This window comes from Haliotis rufescens, unplaced genomic scaffold, assembly GCF_023055435.1.
Source record: "Haliotis rufescens isolate VD_foot unplaced genomic scaffold, xgHalRufe1.0.p SCAF_12, whole genome shotgun sequence".
NCBI classification, from domain to species: domain Eukaryota; kingdom Metazoa; phylum Mollusca; class Gastropoda; order Lepetellida; family Haliotidae; genus Haliotis; species Haliotis rufescens.
Genome location: NW_025963802.1, coordinates 38,514,874 through 38,536,422, shown reverse-complemented (window position 1 = coordinate 38,536,422; position 21,549 = coordinate 38,514,874). Strand labels below are relative to the sequence as shown.

The 21,549-nt window shown below is 46.5% G+C and overlaps 2 protein-coding genes across 12 annotated transcripts in view; one reads left to right on the top strand and one right to left on the bottom strand.

The window, feature by feature from the left end:
- The first annotated feature begins 1,653 nt into the window (after positions 1–1,653).
- LOC124136554 (sorbitol dehydrogenase-like) lies at positions 1,654–17,089 on the top strand. Its single transcript, XM_048393613.1, has 9 exons — positions 1,654–1,794; positions 1,994–2,027; positions 4,438–4,602; positions 6,804–6,960; positions 10,107–10,225; positions 12,957–13,022; positions 14,522–14,697; positions 15,412–15,536; positions 16,086–17,089. Exons 1-9 carry the CDS (start codon positions 1,735–1,737, stop codon positions 16,237–16,239), a joined length of 1,056 nt encoding a protein of 351 aa, XP_048249570.1. The 5' UTR covers positions 1,654–1,734; the 3' UTR covers positions 16,240–17,089.
- A 2,370-nt stretch (positions 17,090–19,459) lies between these two features.
- The window catches only part of LOC124136555 (golgin subfamily A member 4-like), a 187,315-nt gene continuing 185,225 nt past the window's right edge, over positions 19,460–21,549 (bottom strand). For 10 of the 11 annotated variants that reach the window (XM_048393602.1, XM_048393604.1, XM_048393605.1 and 7 more), the window contains one exon: positions 19,460–21,210. In XM_048393602.1, the coding sequence (XP_048249559.1) occupies positions 21,121–21,210 (90 nt within the window). In that variant the 3' untranslated portion in view covers positions 19,460–21,120. The remainder of the gene's footprint in view (positions 21,211–21,549) is intronic. The other variant, XM_048393603.1, reaches the window with a different exon arrangement.

Sequence of the window (21,549 nt, the reverse complement as noted above, 5' to 3'; positions counted from 1 at the left end):
TGTCAGGGTGACCCTTAACACAGTGAAGTTCTTTTGTTTACTGAGGTCATATAATGCACGATCTCGTATGTATCTCGACAAAAATAGACCTCTAGATGTTTGACATTAAAAGATCGTTTACAAAGACAAGGGCGTGTAAGATAATTATTAAAGCCGGAACAGAACATGTTTTTGTAAATGTTGTAGCGTATGCACGTCCTTTGCCTCACAGTAAGATACTTCGGATAATTTTGCTTCAATTTGATATGGAGTTGTTCAGCGGCACGTTGGGCGCCAATGTAGTGATGGGATTCGAACCACGTACTATCTGATCCGCTGTCGGATGCCTTACCCACATAACCAAGGCGAGTCCAGGGCGCTGATTGTGATGTACGTGAATAGCTGTTGATCATCTGCAGCAATTGTGATCAGCTAAACCATTAAGGTGTATGACCCTTGTTTGCCACACCTGCACCTGCGCATGCACCTGCACCAGTGGCACACATGCAACAGTGGACTTGATTCATGACACATCACGTTTTTGTTTCAAAATGAAAATTGGGTACACATGTCCTAGTGGTTTAAAGCATCGCCATGCAGAGTTGTCTCCCCTAGCTGCCAGGATCCGCTGGTCGTGGGATTATTAACGTTGGTTTGCAAACACCATACATGTGCTCAACAACGTGATAAACGTGTAGGGTCTGCATCCTCCCACAATAAGCTAACACGCCGTGATACAACTGAAATACGCCCAAATCAGCTTCAACTCAACTGGGGGGGCACGGGTGGCCCAGTCGTCTAAGGCGCCGCGATTCGCTGTGCAGAGTTGCGTCCCTTGGGCACGCCAGAAACCTATGATTGTGGGTTCGAATCCCGGTTCGCCCAAATTATGTTTCTTGGTTTGTCAGCACCATACCCGTGCTCGTGGGTTTCACCGAAGTGATAAACGTCTGGGACCTGCATCACTTCGGGCTTTCCTCCCACATTAAGCTGACACGCCGTGATATAACTGGAATACTGTTAAAAGCGGCGTTAAACCCAACTCACTCACTCACTCACTCAACTCAACTGGCTTTAAATTATATAGGCGTGCTGTAATTTTACTTGCCCCACGTTCAATACCAGCATGTAACAGACTGTTCAAATGTCAACGAAAACTACCTACCCTTTCTTATAAGATTTATTTACGATAACTCAGTTGCCTCGGGGAACCCCAGAGGGGCCCAGATTAGGATAGATCGCACCCGATTCTTGTCGTAAGAGGCGACTGAATTGGATCGTAAGGACCGGCTCTGTGACTTGAATATGTATCATCTAGCCCGATGGCCTTGATAGTTGCTGATGTTTTCAGTCACTAGATTGCCTGATCCAGACTCGTTTTTTACAGGCCGCACTGATACCAGTGGAATATTGGCTACTGTGGCGTTAAACAAGATTCCATGCGCTCATACTTTCTCGTATAGTTAAAATGTTGAGTGTAATATATTTCTCATTTTTGCATTCATCTAGTTCAACGTTTCCTAAAGCAGATTGGTCAGTTGAATAAAAGTGACCTCGCATTAGGGCGTGTCGTATGTTTGCACTATGCAATGTGTTGCATGCGACAAGTTGTATACGACAAATCGTACCATGTGAATTGCCTTCTAGTTGTTTCAAGGACATGACAGATACCGCAAGGCAAAGTTCACGTCCCCGCCGAGCCGACATATAAGAGACCCCGATCCACGAGACATCAGTTTCACAAATTGAAACAACATGGCGAAGACTTGTAATAATTTGTCCGCCGTTTTACAAGGCCTCAATGACCTGCGCATGGTGAGTGTTCTGTTCTGTTGGTATGAAAATCGCCGCATACATCACAGTCATCTGCTACAGACATTCATCTGTCTATATCAAACTGAATTGCTTGTAACGCCATTAGATTTCTTGGTAATGCATATGTAGTGTACATACAACTGCGTCTTATGTCATTATGTAGTGAGTGAAGAAACGTGTCATTGTGTTTTCCTCACAGGAAGATGTTCCTATCCCGGAGCCGGAATATGGAGGTGAGATCTGCACGCACGCACGCACGCACGCACGCACGCGAGCGCACACACGCACACAGACACACACGCGCAGACGAACAGACACAGAAACACGCACGCACAAACACACACACACATGCGCGTCGCTATAAAAGTGCATTAATCTTGATTGCGACGATAAAACACCATTTCACTTTACCTTTGTATTCGAGTTGTGTCTGAACGGTGCACTTTGTATTCGGGTTATAGAGGTATCGGGTTATGGAGGTAAGACCTACTTTGGATTCGGGTTATGGAGATAAGATCTACTTTGTATTCGGGTTATGGAGATAAGATCTACTTTGTATTCGGGTTATAGAGGTGTTCGGGTTATGGAGGTAAGACCTACTTTGTATTCGGGTTATGGAGATAAGATCTACTTTGTATTCGGGTTATAGAGGTAAGATCTACTTTGTATTCGGGATATGGAGATAAGATCTACTTTGTATTCGGGTTATGGAATTAGGATCTACTTTGTATTCGGGTTATGGAGGTAAGATCTTCTTCGTATTCGGACTTTGAAAATAAGATCTACTTCGTATTCGGGATATGGAGATAAGATCTACTTTGTATTCGGGTTATAGAGATAAGATCTACTTTGTATTCGGGTTATGGAGATAGGATCTACTTTGTATTCAGGTTATGGAGGTAAGATCTACTTCGTATTCGGGATATGGAGATAAGATCTACTTTGTTTTCGGGCTGTGGAGGTAAGATTTTCTTCGTAATCGGGATATGGAGATAAGATCTACTTTGTTTTCGGGTTATGGAGGTAAGATTTTCTTCGTATTCGGGTTATGGAGGTAAGATCTTCTTCGTATTCGGGCTATGGAGATAAGATTTACTTCGTATTCGGGATATGGAGATACGATCTTCTTTGTTTTCGGGTTTGGAGGTAAGATCTTCTTCGTATTTGGGCTATGGAGATAAGATCTACTTTGTTTTCGGGTTATGGAGGTAAGATCTTCTTCGTATTCGGGTTATGGAGATAAGATCTACTTTGTTTTCGGGTTATGGAGGTAAGATCTTCTTCGTATTTGGGCTATGGAGATAAGATCTACTTTGTTTTCGGGTTATGGAGGTAAGATCTTCTTCGTATTCGGGTTATGGAGATAAGATCTACTTGGTATTCGGATTATGGAGGTAAGATCTACTTTGTATTCGGGTTTTAGAGATAAGATCAGTTTTGTATTCGGGTTATAGAAATAAGATCGACTTTGTATTCGAGTGATTAAGATAAGGACGGCGTGTATTCGGGTTATGGAAGGTAGCTCTGCTTTGTATCGGGTTTAGAGATAAGATGTACTTTGTATTCGGTTTATCGAGGTAAAGTCTTCTTTGTATTGTAACTATTTACAACAAATAAGTACCTACAGCAGAGCAACAGGGAAAGGAATGAGTGGACTCACGAGATACATAGCACTGCGGTCAAACGAGCTTTGTTTTTCAATCTGCATTAGAGTGAGTGAGTGGGTTGGGTTTAACGCCGCTTTTAACATTATTCCAGTTATATCATGCGTGTCAGCTTAATGTGGGAGGAAAGCCTGAAGTGTGCAGGTCTCAGACGTTTACCACTTCGGTGAAACCCACGAGCACGGGTATGGTGCTGACAAACCAAGAAACATAATCGGGGCGAACCAGGATTCGAACCCACAATCTTTCTGTCAGCCTAACTGACGCAACTCTACACAGCGAATTGTGGCGCCTTAGACGACATGGCCACCCGTGCCCCAAAAAGACAGTGGAGCAGCCTGTAAATAGGAATATGAGAGCACGCACATGTCGGCAAAGGAATATTTTGCACAAGTATTTTCCGAATTGCACAATGCATATAGTAAACTACGGTTATAACGAACTCAAAGGGGCCACTTATTTTAATTCGTTGTAACCGTAGTTCGCTATAAGCAAATGTACGGAATATATACAGCAAATAGACAGGACCAAAAAAATAGTTCGTTATATCCGTCAGTTCGTTATAAGCGTGTTCGTTATAAACGTACTTTGCTGTATGTCAATGGTCACAAGTCCTGAACTCATGCTGAACAAAACATCAAACACACATTTTAACACACTGTACATTAAAACATCTTTCGAACTTTACCGTTACGTTTATGCCGAATATTCCATATAACTAATTTCTTTGGCTTTGAGTGTATCATAAACATGTCAGTGAATGTGTGCATTTTGTGTCACAGTCAGCAATTATTAGTTATATCAGGAAGTCATCGGTTCTTGAGGGGCGGTGGGGTAGCCCCTTCGTCTCGCCGGGTTCGATTCCTCACATGGGTATGCCGTGTGAAGCCCATTTCTGTTGTCCCCCGCCGTGATATTGCTGGAATATTGCTTAAAACGGCGTAGAGGAATACTTAATCACTCACTTACTCGCTCACAGAGGTCCAATTGAAGCTGCTTAGCTGTGGAATCTGCGGCACCGATGTCCATCTGTGGAAGCATGGCGGTATTGGGGGGCTGCCAGTCACAGAGGCGGTCATCCTTGGCCACGAGGCCAGCTCCGTGGTCACCAAGGTGGGAAAAGGCGTCACTAGTCTCAAAGTGGGTAAGTAGCGTTAAGACAAAGCGGGGACTGTATCTCTGAATGCCTGTCTGAATTAAAGTTAAAAGTATACATTATTATGTTCATCGTTATACATCACTCGGTGGAATGGTATATACTGAGAGGCATTAAAAACGCACGCTGTACTTTTTGTCACTAAGTACGTTTTACAGCTTTTGATTTTGCCCAAAGTATAGTAGGTTGAAAACACATTGTTAGCAACTGCATATAGTTCCGATGGTTAGGTTCGAATCTCACGTTTTCAAAATATCGGGACGAGGTATCTCGAATGCAACGAGGAAAATCTGTGCTGACAATATGTGATAGTTTAATTCAATTTGCCTTTAATACAGTGCCTATCCTAAGATGCGCCTAACGGGATCGGGTGGTCAGGCTCGCTGACTTGGTTGATGCATGTCATCGTATTCCAATCGCGTAGATCGATGCTCATGATGTCAATCACTGGATTGATGTCTGGTCCACATTCGATTATTTACAGACCGCCGTCATATAGCTTGAATATTGCTGAGTGCGGCGTTAAACAACAAACAAACCACGTTTCTTGGCTTGATTGTACATTCGTTTGTCGTTCGTGATTATTCAATGTCCACATTTAAAGAAACCATCGAATGTTCATTCCAAACGCTGCTTAATGAAAAAAACGAGGCCAATATCATTTTAAAAAAAGATTTTTGGCGTCGCCGAGTTTTTCAACCTAAAAGCATTTTTTCGCGAGATACATGCAATCACGTTTTTTTTAAGTGATAATTATAACACCGGTGTTGTGTGCACGATTTTTAGATATTGTGACGTATTTCGGTAATTACCTTCAGCTCTTCCAGCCTTTGGCAATTGTACGATGACCTTCTTTACATAGAACCATACCATTCCCCGGGGAGAAAGAGCAAATGCACCGTATGCAAAGAGAAATTTATTGTGACCCATTTCGGTCACGTGTTACTTTAGGTCTTCCAGCCTTTTGGGTGTCGCTCGATGGCTTTGTTTAAATCGATGCGTGCCTTAGTTTTCCCCGGTTTCCCTGCCTGGGTCTGGAGGAGAAACACTCACAGATAACAGCGTGCTGAATCAGGTATATGAGACAAGGGCAGGCGTTATCTGTCAAGACGAGCTACATCCAGGCTCTTTGTCATTATCTACCTCACAGTTCAAGGTTTCTCGATTGATAAACTTGAAGGTCATTCAAAACTGTTGATAGTAATAAGCCCGTCGGTGGTTGAAGCGTGAACTCGTCACATCGATGGCCCGTGTTGGGCTTCTCTGAAGGGCACAATGTTTGTTTGTTTGTTTGTTGGTTGGTTTGTTTGTTGGTTTGTTTGTTTGTTTGTCTGTTTGTTTGACGCCGCATCAGCAATATTCCAGCTATATGACGGCGGTCTGTAAACAATCGAGTTTGGACAGACAATCCAGTGATTGATATCATGAGCATCGACCCCCGCAATTGGGATACGATGACATGCATCAACCAAGTCAGCAAGCCTGACAACCTGATCCTGACCATGCACTCTCTTACGACAAGCATGGGTTGCTGAAGAACTATTCTAACCCGGATGTTCACGGGTATAAAGGGCACAAAATGTGAATCGAATTTCTGGTGCACACACAAAGAGTGCTGAGGTCTACACTTACACATACCTTCATATAGAACGTACATGGATACCTATGTACGCTGCAAATATTGTAATCATATCAAATCTCCGTATTTATATTATTTCCCATCTTAAAGACATTTTACATGAACTGCTCCTGATGACTCCTATAATAATTGGTTATCCGTTTGTAGCGGCAACAAACGGGATTGGGTGAATTGATTGATGCATGTCATCGAATCCTAATTGCGTAGACCGATAGACATGATGTCAATCACTGGATTGTCTGGTCCAGACGCGATGATTTACATATAGCTGGAATATTGCTGCGTGTGGCGTTAAACAAACAAACAAACAAAGCAACTAAAGATCAGTAGGCCTTCCCCTATTTTCGCGAAGCTTTCTCGCCACTATTGCGGCACTTACGCGGAATTATCGCGTCATTTTCGAATCACTTTCGCGATACTTTCACGGCACTATCACGGACGTATTGCGAAATAGTTTCGCGAAACAGGGGAAGTGACTTTTGAAATGTAGTGTACGTTTATTGATTCTGTTGATGACATAATACCCATAAGGCATGTGTATGTTGTCAAGGTGACCGCGTGGCGACGGAGCCTGGTGTCCCGTGTCTCCAGTGCAAGAAGTGTAAGGCCGGCCGCTACAACCTGTGCCAAGACATGCAGGTGATCATCCCCAAGTACTGCGGTAGTCTCACTCGATACGCCATACACGGAGCCGACTTCTGCTTCAAGTGAGTTCTGTATGTTGTCATGTTGTCATGCATGTGTCTGTCGGGCCGCCTCCGTGGTGTAGTGGATAGAGCGGCTGTCCGGAGACTGCCTCCCTGGTGTAGTGGATAGAGCAGCTGTCCGGAGACTGCGTCCGTGGTGTAGTCGATAGAGCGGCTGTCCGGAGACTGCCTCCGTGGTGTAGTGCATAGAGCGTCTGTCCGGAGACTGCATCGGTGGTGTAGTGGATAGAGCGTCCGCCCGGAGACTGATTCCATGGTGTAGTGGATAGAGCGTCTGCTCGGAGACTGCCTCCGTGGTGTAGTGGATAGAGCAGCTGTCCGGAGACTGCTTCCATGGTGTAGTGGATAGAGCGCCTGCCCGGAGACTGCCTCCGTGGTGTAGTGGATAGAGCAGCTGTCCGGAGACTGTTTCCATGGTGTAGTGGATAGAGCGCCTGCCCGGAGACTGTTTCCATGGTGTAGTGGATAGAGCGTCTGTCCGGAGACTGCCTCCGTGGTGTTGTGGATAGAGCGTCCGCCCGGAGACTGTTTCCATGGTGTAGTGGATAGAGCGTCTGTCCGGAGACTGCCTCCGTGGTGTAGTGGATAGAGCGTCTGTCCAGAGACTGCATTGGTGGTGTAGTGGATAGAGCGTCCGCCCGGAGACTGCTTTCATGGTGTAGTGGATAGAGCGTCTGTCCGGAGACTGCCTCCGTGGTGTAGTGGATAGAGCAGCTGTCCGGAGACTGCCTCCGTGTCGTAGTGGATAGAGCGTCTCTCCGGAGACCGACTCCGTGGTGTAGTGGATAGAGCGTCTGTCCGGAGACTGCCTCCGTGGTGTAGTGGATAGAGCGTCTGTCCGGAGAATGCCTCCGTGGTGTAGTGGACGGAGTGTCTGCCCGGAGACTGCCACCCTGGTGTAGTGGATAGAGCGTCTGTCCGGAGACTGCCTCCCTGCGGAGTGCATAGAGCGTCCGCCCGGAGACTGCCTCCCTGGTGTAGTGGATAGAGCTTCCGCCCGGAGACTGCTTCCATGGTGTAATGGATAGAGCGTCTGTCCGGAGACTGCCTCGGTGGTGTAGTGGATACAGCGGCTGTCCGGAGACTGCATCGGTGGTGTAGTGGATAGAGCGTCCGCCCGGAGACTGCCTCCATGGTGTAATGGATAGAGCGGCTGTCCGGAGACTGCCTCCGTGGTGTAGTGGATAGAGCGTCTCTCCGGAGACCGCCTCAGTGGTGTAGTGGATAGAGCGTCTGTCCGGAGACTGCCTCCATGGTGTAGTTGATAGAGTGTCTGTCCGGAGACCGCCACCGTGGTGTAGTGGATAGAGCGTCTGTCCGGAGACTGCCTCGGTAGTGTAGTGGATAGAGCGTCTGCCCGGAGACTGCCTCCGTGGTGTAGTGCATAGAGCGTCCGCCCGGAGACTGCCTCCCTGGTGTAGTTGATGGAGTGTCTGCCCGGAGACTGCCTCCCTGGTGTATTGGATGGAGTGTCTGCTCGGAGACTGCCTCCCTGGTGTAGTGGATAGAGCGTCCGCCCGGAGACTGCTTCCATGGTGTAATGGATAGAGCGTCTGTCCGGAGACTGCCTCGGTGGTGTAGTGGATAGAGCGGCTGTCCGGAGACTGCATCGGTGGTGTAGTGGATAGAGCGTCCGCCCGGAGACTGCCTCCATGGTGTAATGGATAGAGCGGCTGTCCGGAGACTGCCTCCGTGGTGTAGTGGATAGAGCGTCTGTCCGGAGACTGCCTCCGTGGTGTAGTGGATAGAGCGTCTCTCCGGAGACCGCCTCCGTGGTGTAGTGGATAGAGCGTCTCTCCGGAGACCGCCTCCGTGGTGTAGTTGATAGAGCGTCTGTCCGGAGACCGCCACCGTGGTGTAGTGGATAGAGCGTCTGTCCGGAGACTGCCTCGGTAGTGTAGTGGATAGAGCGTCTGCCCGGAGACTGCCTCCGTGGTGTAGTGCATAGAGCGTCCGCCCGGAGACTGCCTCCCTGGTGGAGTGGATGGAGTGTCTGCCCGGAGACTGCCTCCCTGGTGTAGTGGATGGAGTGTCTGTCCGGAGACTGGCTCCATGGTGTATTGGATGGAGTGTCTGTCCGGAGACTGGCTCCATGGTGTAGTGGATAGAGCGTCTGTCCGGAGACTGCATCGGTAGTGTAGTGGATAGAGCGTCTGCCCGGAGACTGCCTCCGTGGTGTAGTGGATAGAGCGTCTGTCTGGAGACTGCCTCCCTGGTGTATAGGATGGAGTGTCTGTCCGGAGACTGGCTCCATGGTGTAGTGGACAGAGCGTCTGTCCGGAGACTGCCTCGGTAGTGTAGTGGATAGAGCGTCTGCCCGGAGACTGCCTCCCTGGTGTAGTGGATAGAGCGTCTGTCTGGAGACTGCCTCCGTGGTGTAGTGCATAGAGCGTCTGTCCAGAGACTGCCTCCGTGGTGTAGTGGATAGAGCGTCTGCCCGGAGACTGCCTCCGTGGTGTAGTGGATAGAGCGTCTGTCTGGAGACTGCCTCCGTGGTGTAGTGCATAGAGCGTCTGTCCAGAGACTGCCTCCGTGGTGTAGTGGATAGAGCGTCTGTCCGGAGACTGCCTCCGTGGTGTAGTGGATAGAGCGTCTGTCCGGAGACTGCCTCCGTGGTGTAGTGGATAGAGTGGCTGCCCGGAGACTGCCTCCGTGGTGTAGTGCATAGAGCGTCTGTCCGGAGACTGCCTCCGTGGTGTAGTGGATAGAGCGGCTTTCCGGATACTGCCTCGGAGGTGTAGTTGATGAAGCGTCCGCCCGGAGACTGCCTCCGTGGTGTAGTGCATAGAGCGTCCGCCCGGAGACTGCCTCCCCGGTGTAGTGCATAGAGCTTCCGCCCGGAGACCGGAAGGTCATCGAGTCTGACCAACCGATCCGTTAAGTCGCCTCTAAACACATGCATAGATTGTGAAGGACTTATTCCCGCGCCTCTCACGACATGCATAGATTTTTAGGAAACACAATACCCATGACAGTGGCTTTCATCAAGATGGCACGCCGTGATATAACTGAAATACTGTTCAAATCGATTCTCCACATGGGTACAATGTGTGAAGCCCATTTCTGGTGTGGGGGGGGGGGGGGGGGGGGTTTAATAGACGAAATACGGTATTTGTTACTGTTAACATCGGTCTCTCTCTACACAGACTGCCCGACAACATCAGTGATGAGGAAGGAGCGGTCATTGAACCCCTGGCTGTGACCGTGTATGCTTGTAACAGAGCGGGGATTCAGATGGGAGACACGGTGCTGATATGTGGGTCAGGTATGTAGACAGAGATTACAGAGGGGATTCAGAAGGGGACACGGTGCTGATGTGTGGGTCAGGTATGTAGACAGCGGTGACAGAGAGGATTCAGATGGGGACACGGTGCTGATGTGTGGTCAGGTATGTAGACAGCGGTTACAGAGGGGATTCAGGTGGGGACACGGTGCTGATGTGTGGGTCAGGTATGTAGACAGCTGTAACAGAAGGGATTCAGGTAGGGACACGGTGCTGATATGTGGGTCGGGTATGTAGACAGCTGTAACAGAGAGGATTCAGGTGGGGACACGGTGCTGATATGTGGTCAGGTATGTAGACAGCTGTAACAGAGGGGATTCAGGTGGGGACACGGTGCTGATGTGTGGTCAGGTATGTAGACAGCTGTAACAGAGGGGATTCAGGTGGGGACACGGTGCTGATGTGTGGGTCGGGTATGTAGACAGCGATTACAGAGGGGATTAAGGTGGGGACACGGTGCTTATATGTGGGTCAGGTATGTAGACAGCGATTACAGAGGGGATTCAGGTGGGGACACGGTGCTGATGTGTGGGTCAGGTATGTAGACAGCGATTACAGAGGGGATTCAGGTGGGGACACGGTCCTGATGTGTGGGTCAGGTATGTAGACAGAGATAACAGAGAAGGTTCAGGTGGGGACACGGTGCTGATGTGTGGGTCAGGTATGTAGACAGCGATTACAGGGGGGATTCAGGTTGGGACACGGTGCTGATGTGTGGTCAGTTATGTAGACAGCGGTAACAGAGGGGATTCAGGTGGGGACTCGGTGCTGATGTGTTGGTCAGGTATGTAGACAGTGGTTACAGAGGGGATTCAGGTGGGGACACGGTGCTGATATGTGGTCAGTTATGTAGACAGCTGTAACAGAGGGGATTCAGGTGGGGACACGGTGCTGATGTGTGGGTCAGGTATGTAGACAGCGGTAACAGAGGGGATTCAGGTGGGGACACGGTGCTGATATGTGGGTCGGGTATGTAGACAGCTGTAACAGAGAGGATTCAGGTGGGGACACGGTGCTGATGTGTGGGTCAGGTATGTAGACAGCGGTTACAGAGGGGATTCAGGTGGGGACACGGTGCTGATGTGTGGTCAGGTATGTAGACAGCTGTAACAGAGGGGATTCAGGTGGGGACACGGTGCTGATGTGTGGTCAGGTATGTAGACAGCGGTTACAGAGAGGGTTCAGGTGGGGACACGGTGCTGATGTGTGGGTCGGGTATGTAGACAGCGATTACAGAGGGGATTCAGGTGGGGACACGGTGCTGATATGTGGGTCAGGTATGTAGACAGCAATTACAGAGGGGATTCAGGTGGGGACACGGTGCTGATGTCAGGGTCAGGTATGTAGACAGCGATTACAGGGGGGATTCAGGTGGGGACACGGTCCTGATGTGTGGGTCAGGTATGTAGACAGAGATAACAGAGAAGGTTCAGGTGGGGACACGGTGCTGATGTGTGGGTCAGGTATGTAGACAGCGATTACAGGGGGGATTCAGGTTGGGACACGGTGCTGATGTGTGGTCAGTTATGTAGACAGCGGTAACAGAGGGGATTCAGGTGGGGACTCGGTGCTGATGTGTGGTCAGGTATGTAGACAGCGGTTACAGAGGGGATTCAGATGGGGACGCGGTGCTGATGTATGGTCAGGTATGTAGACAGCGATTACAGGGGGGATTCAGATTGGGGACACGGTGCTGATGTCTGGTCAGGTATGTAGACAGCGAGTACAGAGAGGATTCAGGTGGGGACACGGTGCTGATGTGTGGGTCAGGTATGTAGACAGCGGTAACAGGGGGGATTCAGGTGGGGACACGGTGCTGATGTGTGGTCAGGTATGTAGACAGCGAGTACAGAGAGGATTCAGGTGGGGACACGGTGCTGATGTGTGGGTCAGGTATGTAGACAGCGGTAACAGAGGGGATTCAGGTGGGGACACGGTGCTGATGTGTGGGTCAGGTATGTAGACAGCGAGTACAGAGGGGATTCAGGTGGGGACACGGTGCTGATATGTGGTCAGGTATGTAGACAGCGGTTACAGGGGGGATTCAGGTGGGGACACGGTGCTGATGTGTGGGTCAGGTATGTAGACAGCGGTAACAGAGGGGATTCAGGTGGGGACACGGTGCTGATATGTGGTCAGGTATGTAGACAGCGGTTACAGGGGGGATTCAGGTGGGGACACGGTGCTGATGTGTGGGTCAGGTATGTAGACAGCTGGAACAGAGTGGATTCAGAAGGGGGCACGGTGCTGATGTGTGGGTCAGGTATGTAGACAGCTGGAACAGAGTGGATTCAGATTGGGCACACAGTTTGGATAGGTGGATCAGGTATGTCGACATCTTCAAATGAGTGAGTGAGTGAGTGAGTGTGGTTTTACGCCGCTTTTAGCAATATTCCAGCAATATCACGGCGGGGGACACCAGAAATGGGCTTCACACATTGTACCCATGTCGGGAATCGAACCCGGGTCTTCGGCGTGACGAGCGAACGCTTTAACCACTAGGCTACCCGACCGCCCTCTTCAAATGAAGAGAGAGGGGGGCTTCAGATGATGAAGGGATATTTCTTTCAGGTATGTAGACAGCGATGACAGAGAGAGGGGACTAGAGAGGGGGTTCAAATGGGGGGCACTGTCCTGATTTATTAACTGAAGAAGGAGCTATTATGTAGTAATCATGTAATGGATGTACATTTTTTCGAACTTATAATTTCAGGGTCAATTGGACTTCTGTGTCTGCTGACAGTGTTGGCCAGAGGTGCCACTACAGTTCTGGTCACAGGTGAGTTCTGAAGGTGCCACTACAGTTCTGGTCACAGGTGGGTTCTGAAGGTGCCACTACAGTTCTGGTCACAGGTGAGTTCTGAAGGTGCTACTACAGCTCTGGTCACAGGTGAGTTCTGAAGGTGCCACTACAGCTCTGGTCACAGGTGGGTTCTGAAGGTGCCACTACAGTTCTGGTCGCAGGTGATCTCTGGATGTGCCGCTACAGCTCTGGGCACAGGTGGGTTCTGAAGGTGCCACTACAGCTCTGGGCACAGGTGGGTTCTGAAGGTGCCACTACAGCCCTGGGCACAGGTGGGTTCTGAAGGTGCCACTACAGCTCTGGGAGCAGGTGGGTTCTGAAGGTGCCACTACAGCTCTGGGCACAGGTGGGTTCTATAGGAACCACTACAGTTCTGGTCACAGGTGATCTCTGGATGTGCCGCTACAGCTCTGGGCACAGGTGGGTTCTGAAGGTGCCACTACAGCTCTGGAAGCAGGTGGGTTCTGAAGGAACCACTACAGCTCTGGGCACAGGTGGGTTCTAAAGGTACCACTACAGTTCTGGTCGCAGGTGATCTCTGGATGTGCCGCTACAGCTCTTGGCACAGGTGGGTTCTGAAGGTGCCACTACAGCTCTTGGCACAGGTGGGTTCTGAAGGAACCACTACAGCTCTGGGCACAGGTGGGTTCTGAAGGTGCCACTACAGCTCTGGGCACAGGTGGGTTCTGAAGGTACCACTACAGTTCTGGTCGCAGGTGATCACTGGATGTGCCGCTACAGCTCTGGGCACAGGTGGGTTCTGAAGGTACCACTACAGTTCTGGTCGCAGGTGAGCTCCAGATGTGCCACAACAGCTCTGGCCACAGGTGCGTTTTGGAGGTGCTGCTACAGTTCTGGTCACAGGGGAGTTCTGAAGGTGCTACTACAGTTCTGTCACAGGTGAGTTATGCAGGTGCCACTACAGCTCTGGTCACATGGGAGCTCTGGAGGTGCTACTACAGTTCTGTCACAGGTGAGCTCTGGAGGTGCTACTACAGTTCTGTCTCAGGTGAGCTCTAGATGTGCTCCTACAGTTCTGGTCAAAGGGGAGCTCTGGAGGTGCTACTACAGTTCTGTCACAGGTGAGCTCTGGAGGTGCTACTACAGTTCTGGTCACATGGGAGCTCTGGAGGTGCTACTACAGTTCTGGTCACAGGTGAATTCTGAAGTTGCTACTACAGTTCTGTCACAGGTGAGTTCTGGAGGTGCTACTACAGTTCTGTCACAGGTGAGTTCCATACTAAAGAGTGGGCATGGGAGGTATTAAAGTATGATCTTGTTGTTTGTTGTAGGGGTATCATGTTAGTTGGGGCGATGTATAATGGGCTTTAATGTTTCATCACCATCAACATCATCATGCCCTCGACAACAGGGAGGAGAAGGATTCTGGTGTTCATGGTAATGATAACGGTAATATAATTATCATTATTATATATGACATAATTATATTTTTCACAATTCAAACTTTGGTTTAGATATCGCCGATGAAAAGCTTAAGATTGCAAAGAAGGTTGGAGCTTCACACACCCTGAATGTCAAGGGCATGTCTCCCCAGGAGGCGGCTGCCGCCATTGAAGGAATTCTCGGGGAACCAGTCGACGTGACCTTGGAATGCACAGGCATGACCTCCTGTGTCAGCACTGGCATCTATGTGAGTGAACACCTCAATACTCTTACATCAATATAGAGGTAGGGAATAGGTCTTCGGCAACCCATGCTTGCCGTAAAAGGTGACTATGCTTGTCGTAAAAGGCGACTAACGGGATCGGAGGGTCAGGCTTGCTGACTTGGTTGATGCATGTCATCGTATCCAAGTTGCATGGACGTAAACGTAACGCAACGTAAAACCCCATTTCACCTCACCCAGTTGCGTGGATCGATACTCTTGATGTCAATCACTGGATTGTCTGGTCAAGACGCGATTATTTACAGACAGCTGTCATATAGCTGGAATATTGCTGATTTCGGCATTAAGCAACACACAAACAAAACAAACAAACAACAATATTCAGCGTCTTCTTTCTGGGGGGATGGAAGGCGCAGCAATTCGCTATGTAGAGTTGCATCCCTTTGGATGACAAAATTATGATTGTGTGTTCGAATCCTGGTTCGCCCTGATTATGTTCCTAGGTTTATCAGCATCATACTCGTGCCCCTAGGTTTAAAATAAACGTCAAATGCCGGAGAACAGCATCACTGAAATACTGTTCAAAGCAGCATCCGATATTTCAGAGGATCCGTTGGTTGTTGGTTCGAGTTCCATAATTCACCCTTTTGTTATCAAATGCACAATTCTTTCACATGTGTCCATATATTCTTAAAGGTTTAAAACAATAAAACTGAATGTCTCAATGTTTGGACCTAGGCGACGACCCGGGGTGGCAACGTCACCATGGTTGGGATCGGCAACCTCAGTATGGAGGTGCCCTTGGGCACAGCTGCAATGAAGGAAGTGGACATCAGAGGAATCCTCAGATACTGCCACGATGAGTAAGGCTACTTCAACAGTAAACGTGCTCTGGTGATATTAACTACTGTTACGATAAAATAACCACAGGTACAACCTGTTCTAAGGGGCAGCTCTGACTTTTGTTGTGAGGGATAATTGTGAGTGAGTGAGTTTGATTTTACGCCGCTTTTAGCAATATTCCAGCAATTTCACGGCAGGGGACGCCAGAAATGGGCTTCACACATTGTACCCATGTCGGGAATCGAACCCGGGTCTTCGGCGTAACGAGTGAACGCTTTAACCACTAGGCTACCCGACCGCCCACGTTCATCAGAACTCCAGCGATGTCATCAGACTGAATAATCTCATCCGGGCCTGGCAAACTGTGGTTGATGTCATGAGCCATGGTTCCCTGTGAGGGATAAAGCACGACTCTGAGGTTATGGTCGAGAAAGTAAGACCGAGGCAAGAGGGTATCGGCAATTTGAGACCGAGGACCTGTGATCAAAGGTGATCTTCGAATATTGATTAAACCTACACGTGTACATATAATCAATTGCTTCTATGTCACCTTTTCTTTCCTTCTCTAGTTTCACTAATGCGGTGAAACTGGTTGCCAGTGGTAAGGTGGACGTAAAACCCCTAATCACGCACAGATTCCCACTGGAGAAGTCTCTTGATGCCCTGAAGACCACGGCGAGCGGGGTGGCCATCAAGGTGATGGTCCGCTGTGCGGACAACTGAAGCACAAATCTCAGACTGTGTTTCAGATCTTTATATCCAAGAAATCTAGCACTGTTACATTTAAGTGGGAAGCATCTTTCTGGTGCAGTGCCCTATCGGTAGCTTGATAAATGACTTTCGCCAAGGCAGCATTTTACCTTTTATATCCAAGATATCTAGCACTGTTACATTGAAATACGGATGCATGTTTATAGTCCAGTATTATATGGGTAGCTTGATTATTGAGTTTCACCAAGCCAGAATTTCACCTGCTTATTTCAAAGATATCTTGCACTGCAGCTTTTAAATAGGTAAAACTCCTTGTCCTTCAGTACCGAAGTCAAGAAGAGTTTTACCCGCGTGATTGAGTGGGGTATTGCCTTAACAAATAGAGTAGTCGCCAGCATGCCAAGAGCAAGTGGTTTTTTCCAAGCAATCCTAGAGTGAATGAGTGAGTGAGTGATCGCCTTAACTGAATAACCTACTCAGCAGCACACGAAGAGAAGGGGATGGATACCAGTGAGAGAGTGAGTGAGTTAACGCTGCTTTGAACAGTATTCAGTTATACACTACGGATTTACAGTGTACACACCAGTTAATACTTAATAAACACAAAATAATACTCAAGTCAATTCGTAACTATCCGGAAGGGAGCATTCCCCACTGAAATCGTCTGATTCATGATTACGAAGTAATATAAATCTCTATACCTGCGTTCAGTACTTCTACGTTGTGGCTCAGTACTTACAAATGCATTTACTTACACCCATACTATAGAAGCACTTTGTTATATGTTAAAGAGCAGTATAAGGTTTAAGGGTAAATCATGTATAATTGTACATCATTGTTGTCTAATAAATAATTAACTTTACTTTTTACTTTTTGTTTTGGCTTTTCAACATGTACCACCGTGTGTCTGTTCTCTAGTGCCAGTACCACCAGGTGTCTGTGTTCTCTAGTGCCAGTACCACCAGGTGGCTGTGTTCTCTAGTGCCAGTACCACCAGGTGGCTGTGTTCTCTAGTGCCAGTACCACCAGGTGTCTGTGTTCTCTAGTGCCAGTACCACCAGGTGGCTGTGTTCTCTAGTGCCAGTACCACCAGGTGGCTGTGTTCTCTAGTGCCAGTACCACCAGGTGTCTGTGTTCTCTAGTGCCAGTACCACCAGGTGTCTGTGTTCTCTAGTGCCAGTACCACCAGGTGGCTGTGTTTTCTAGTGCCAGTACCACCAGGTGTCTGTGTTCTCTAGTGCCAGTACCACCAGGTGGCTGTGTTCTCTAGTGCCAGTACCACCAGGTGGCTGTGTTCTCTAGTGCCAGTACCACCAGGTGTCTGTGTTCTCTAGTGCCAGTACCACCAGGTGGCTGTGTTCTCTAGTGCCAGTACCACCAGGTGTCTGTGTTCTCTAGTGCCAGTACCACCAGGTGTCTGTGTTCTCTAGTGCCAGTACCACCAGGTGTCTGTGTTCTCTAGTGCCAGTGCCAACAAGCCTCTTTTCTCTTGTGCCAGGACAAATTTTGTCTAATGGCAATCAGCAACCATCAATCATAATCAGCGGGAATCTGGGATTTGAACGACCTTTAGCAGATCCTGGTCCAACAAAGAAACACAACTCTGCACACTGAATTGTCACTCCCTAGATTGGTTGATATTGCACTTCCTCAGGATTGCAGTGGTTAGGTATGTGTTTCATCCCTCCATTATCACAATGTGAATTGAGTTTCATACCGCTTTCTGAAATATTCCAGCAACATCACAGTGGGGCCTGCAGAGTGACAAGCAAATGCCTTAAAGGGCAAGTTCACACGGAAATGAACCTATTTTTCTTGTACTTTTTCCACATTAAAAGTGTTAACCTAGTAGTGTCATAGACAAATATATAAAAATATCACAATTAATTAACATATGTTTTGCATTAAAACGATTTATATTTTTCACATTTACCAAGTGTTCTATTTCCATAACGAAAACACCATGGCTTATGCCCCTTGCAATATGACGTCATTGGTGCCAATTGATAAACATTATGACGTCATCATGCTATGTTAGAGCCGCTTCACGTGGTGTAGGTACAGCTGTGTGATTCTAGCGTCTCAGATGCCAGCCAGCATAGTGTTATGCTGAGTCATCACTGCGCCAGAGTGTGTCGTAGGCCATGTTGTTTTACCGAAAACTGGTACTTGATATCTTTTGCGTTGAGAATAGACAGGGATCAAGTTGAATTGGCACCAATTACGTCATAATCTAAGGGGGATAACTCAGGCCTGTTTAGCTCGAAAAACGAAGGCCTCATAACGGCATATCATTTTCACACTATTGTGAGCTTCCTACTTTCACTGTGAAAAATATGAGTTTACATTTTCAAACACAGATATTAACTAATTCTAAAATTGCGTTTTGTTTAGAAAAAGAAAGAAAGTGAATTTTGCGTGTACACTTCCCCTTTAACCACTTGGCCACTCCATCACCCTTAGGGGCTGGTCATTTAATATAGGGGTGGGTGGGGCTGTGTGATTGGTCACGGAGTAATGACCAGTCCCTAATTACAAATAATGTTGAAATTCATATTTTTATATTTTAACAAGAATCATCACGAGATGACATATCACCCCATTCAGGTGCCATTCGGACATGGAGTTTGGCTACTTATACCCCACCTTTGTCACACTGCCATTGGAAACCTTCAGTTCAGTGAGAAAAGAATAATGCTGTTCAATATTTTTCAACATCTCAATTCATCAAAAGACACCAGTTCACCATTCAACTGATCTGTATACCAAGTTTCATCCAGAAATATTCACCAATTCTGTAGTTACCCTCCAAAATGAGCACTCCCCTCAATTGCAGTAAAGTCCAACTAGTCATCATGAAAACCAAAAGTTAAAAAAATTAAAATCCCAAATCATCAAACGTCATCAGTTCACCACTAGATTGATCTGTACAGCAAGTTCCATCCTGAAAAATTCACCATAATAGTTCTGTTTTGGAAACAGAAAACAGACGGAAGATAGATGAACGGACATCATGGTCATGTTTTCCAAAACAGGGGGGAAAAAACACCCCAAACCTGTCATTTTTCCTGCTTCTCTCCCCCCATATAAAGTTGTGATAATATTAGCAACACCACCTCTTTCACTGTGTTATTTACACACAAACAAACAAACAAACAAACAAACACACATACACACACAAACACACACCAATCAATAAATGACCAGTCCCTTATCACAACAGAACACATCATAATGTTTACATTGTTTTTAATTTTGTATGAGCATTGTATTAAAAATAAGTACATACATATTGCCTCTAATTATTTTGCATAGATCAACTGCATCCATAATTACATCATCAACAAAATACAAACCGTATATTACAGTATGATTATAAACATATCAAAACTCGTGGAACCATCAATCTGTCAACAAGCAGATGACGGGATACTGTTTCCCCTCGGGAAGACATTCAAGTGACGTCTAATATCAGAGTCATTCAGTGGGCTACTATTCTCCTAACAACTCTGTACAACTATACAATGACCTGACTCGTAGTGTTTTATTATTTATTACACAGTAGCTGCTAAAACTGAATGTTTACAACATTCCAAGAAATTGACAGTTTTCAGGAAATAAATGAACTCAAGTAATATAACATGGGATCTTCACTTAAAAATTAAAGCATAAATTTTGCACCAACACAAAGGTTATACGTATCCATGCACAATTTGGACAAAGTCAAACTTTAATGTATACTGTTAAGAATGAAATGAATATTTTAGGTAACTGAAATAACATATTGGAATAGTGATATACTTACTGGTTGGAACAAATACAAACATTTAATGCTGAAGAATATAATATTGTAAAATTTCAAATTTGATTATTAGCATATTTGAATAGATATTTTCAAATTACAACAAAATATGGTCCACAATTATTCTAGTCATGTACAATGAAACTTGAAACAAAAAACAGATTAACTGCAATATATCAACAAAGTATTTATCTACACGAGTTAACAACCATTTTTTAACAACATTTCAGTGGAATTCTGTTTCAATAAATAAATTCATATTAACAGATGAGTAGCATACAAATAAGCAAAGCCGAGTTAATGACACACAATTTCACGTAGTTTCCCTACAGCCAGATTAATTATTGTCTGAACATAACAGTCATTTATCTGGAAAGAAGACGACTAATATCAATGTTGCAACTCCTACAACAAGATCGGTAAATATATAAAGTCAAAAGTAATCCAACGAATTAAGGAAAGTCATGTTGGCAAAACTTTGGCACAATACCTTGACAAAATTGTACTGAAGAATTAAATGATGCTGATCCCCAGCAATGAAACGTTCAAACAGAACTGCCATTTCTCTAATGCTGCCATTTTTTAAAACATACCATTCATGTTTTTTGGAAGATCAAGATATTCAGAGAGTTGAAACACCTTGCAGTAATATACAATTTGCAAGGAGTGACTCAATGACATAATTTTTCAGATGTGAGCTTTTTTTCACAATGAAAAACAGCAAATACAGACATAATTTATCATATGTTATACCCTTGTATCAAAATTGTGAAACTGTTTTTGGCATTTGTATTTACTAGGGTATCCAATGACAACAGCCACTCAACAAACACCTCACAAAATAGGCAAATTTCAACCAAACAGTGACATCCTTAATCATGTGAAAGCTAAAACTGTCCAACGAGAGCACTGCCTGTTGATAGTTGCCCAAACATTAGCAGTGGAGTTTAAAAGCACCAATCAAACAGTCCCAATAAATTGCAGGCAATGAAAGGTGTGAATTATGCAAGTTTTGTACATGGCTCATGCCCACCTGCAAAATGGTGATAAAAGCAAACTTGTGAGGTTTTGTCAACATGACTATGTCTATATTATGAGCGAGGTGTGCGTCGCAGTGTGCTGTTGGTCGACCGTGGAGTATGAAGATTGGAGGAAGAACCTGATGTCACCTGAAAAGAAACCTGAAGTTTTAAATAAAAGATAACACATTCTGGCAAATTGATCCTAACAAAACTTTGATTAAATGTAGCTCCATGCAATGCTACTGGAGATAAAGCTGATCTTACTCATAAACTAACATAAGGAAAGCCTTGACCTTCATTGTGTGGATTCCAGGTTAGAGTGAGTGAGTTGGGTTTAACGCCGCTTTTAACAGTATTCCAGTTATATCGCGGCGTGTCAGCTTAATGTGCGAGGAAAGCCCCAAATGGTGCAGGTCTCAGACATTTACCACTTCGGTAAAACCCAGGAGAAGAGGTATGGTGCTGACAAACCTAGAAACATAATCGGGGCGAACCGAG

Coding starts and splice junctions, on each gene's coding strand:
- LOC124136554 (XM_048393613.1), top strand. CDS start 1,735: ATGGCGAAGACTTGTAATAATTTGTCCGCCGTTTTACAAGGCCTCAAT. Junction 2,028..4,437: donor CCCGGAGCCGGAATATGGAG/GTGAGATCTGCA, acceptor ACTCGCTCACAG/AGGTCCAATTGAAGCTGCTT. Junction 15,537..16,085: donor CTCAGATACTGCCACGATGA/GTAAGGCTACTT, acceptor TTCCTTCTCTAG/TTTCACTAATGCGGTGAAAC.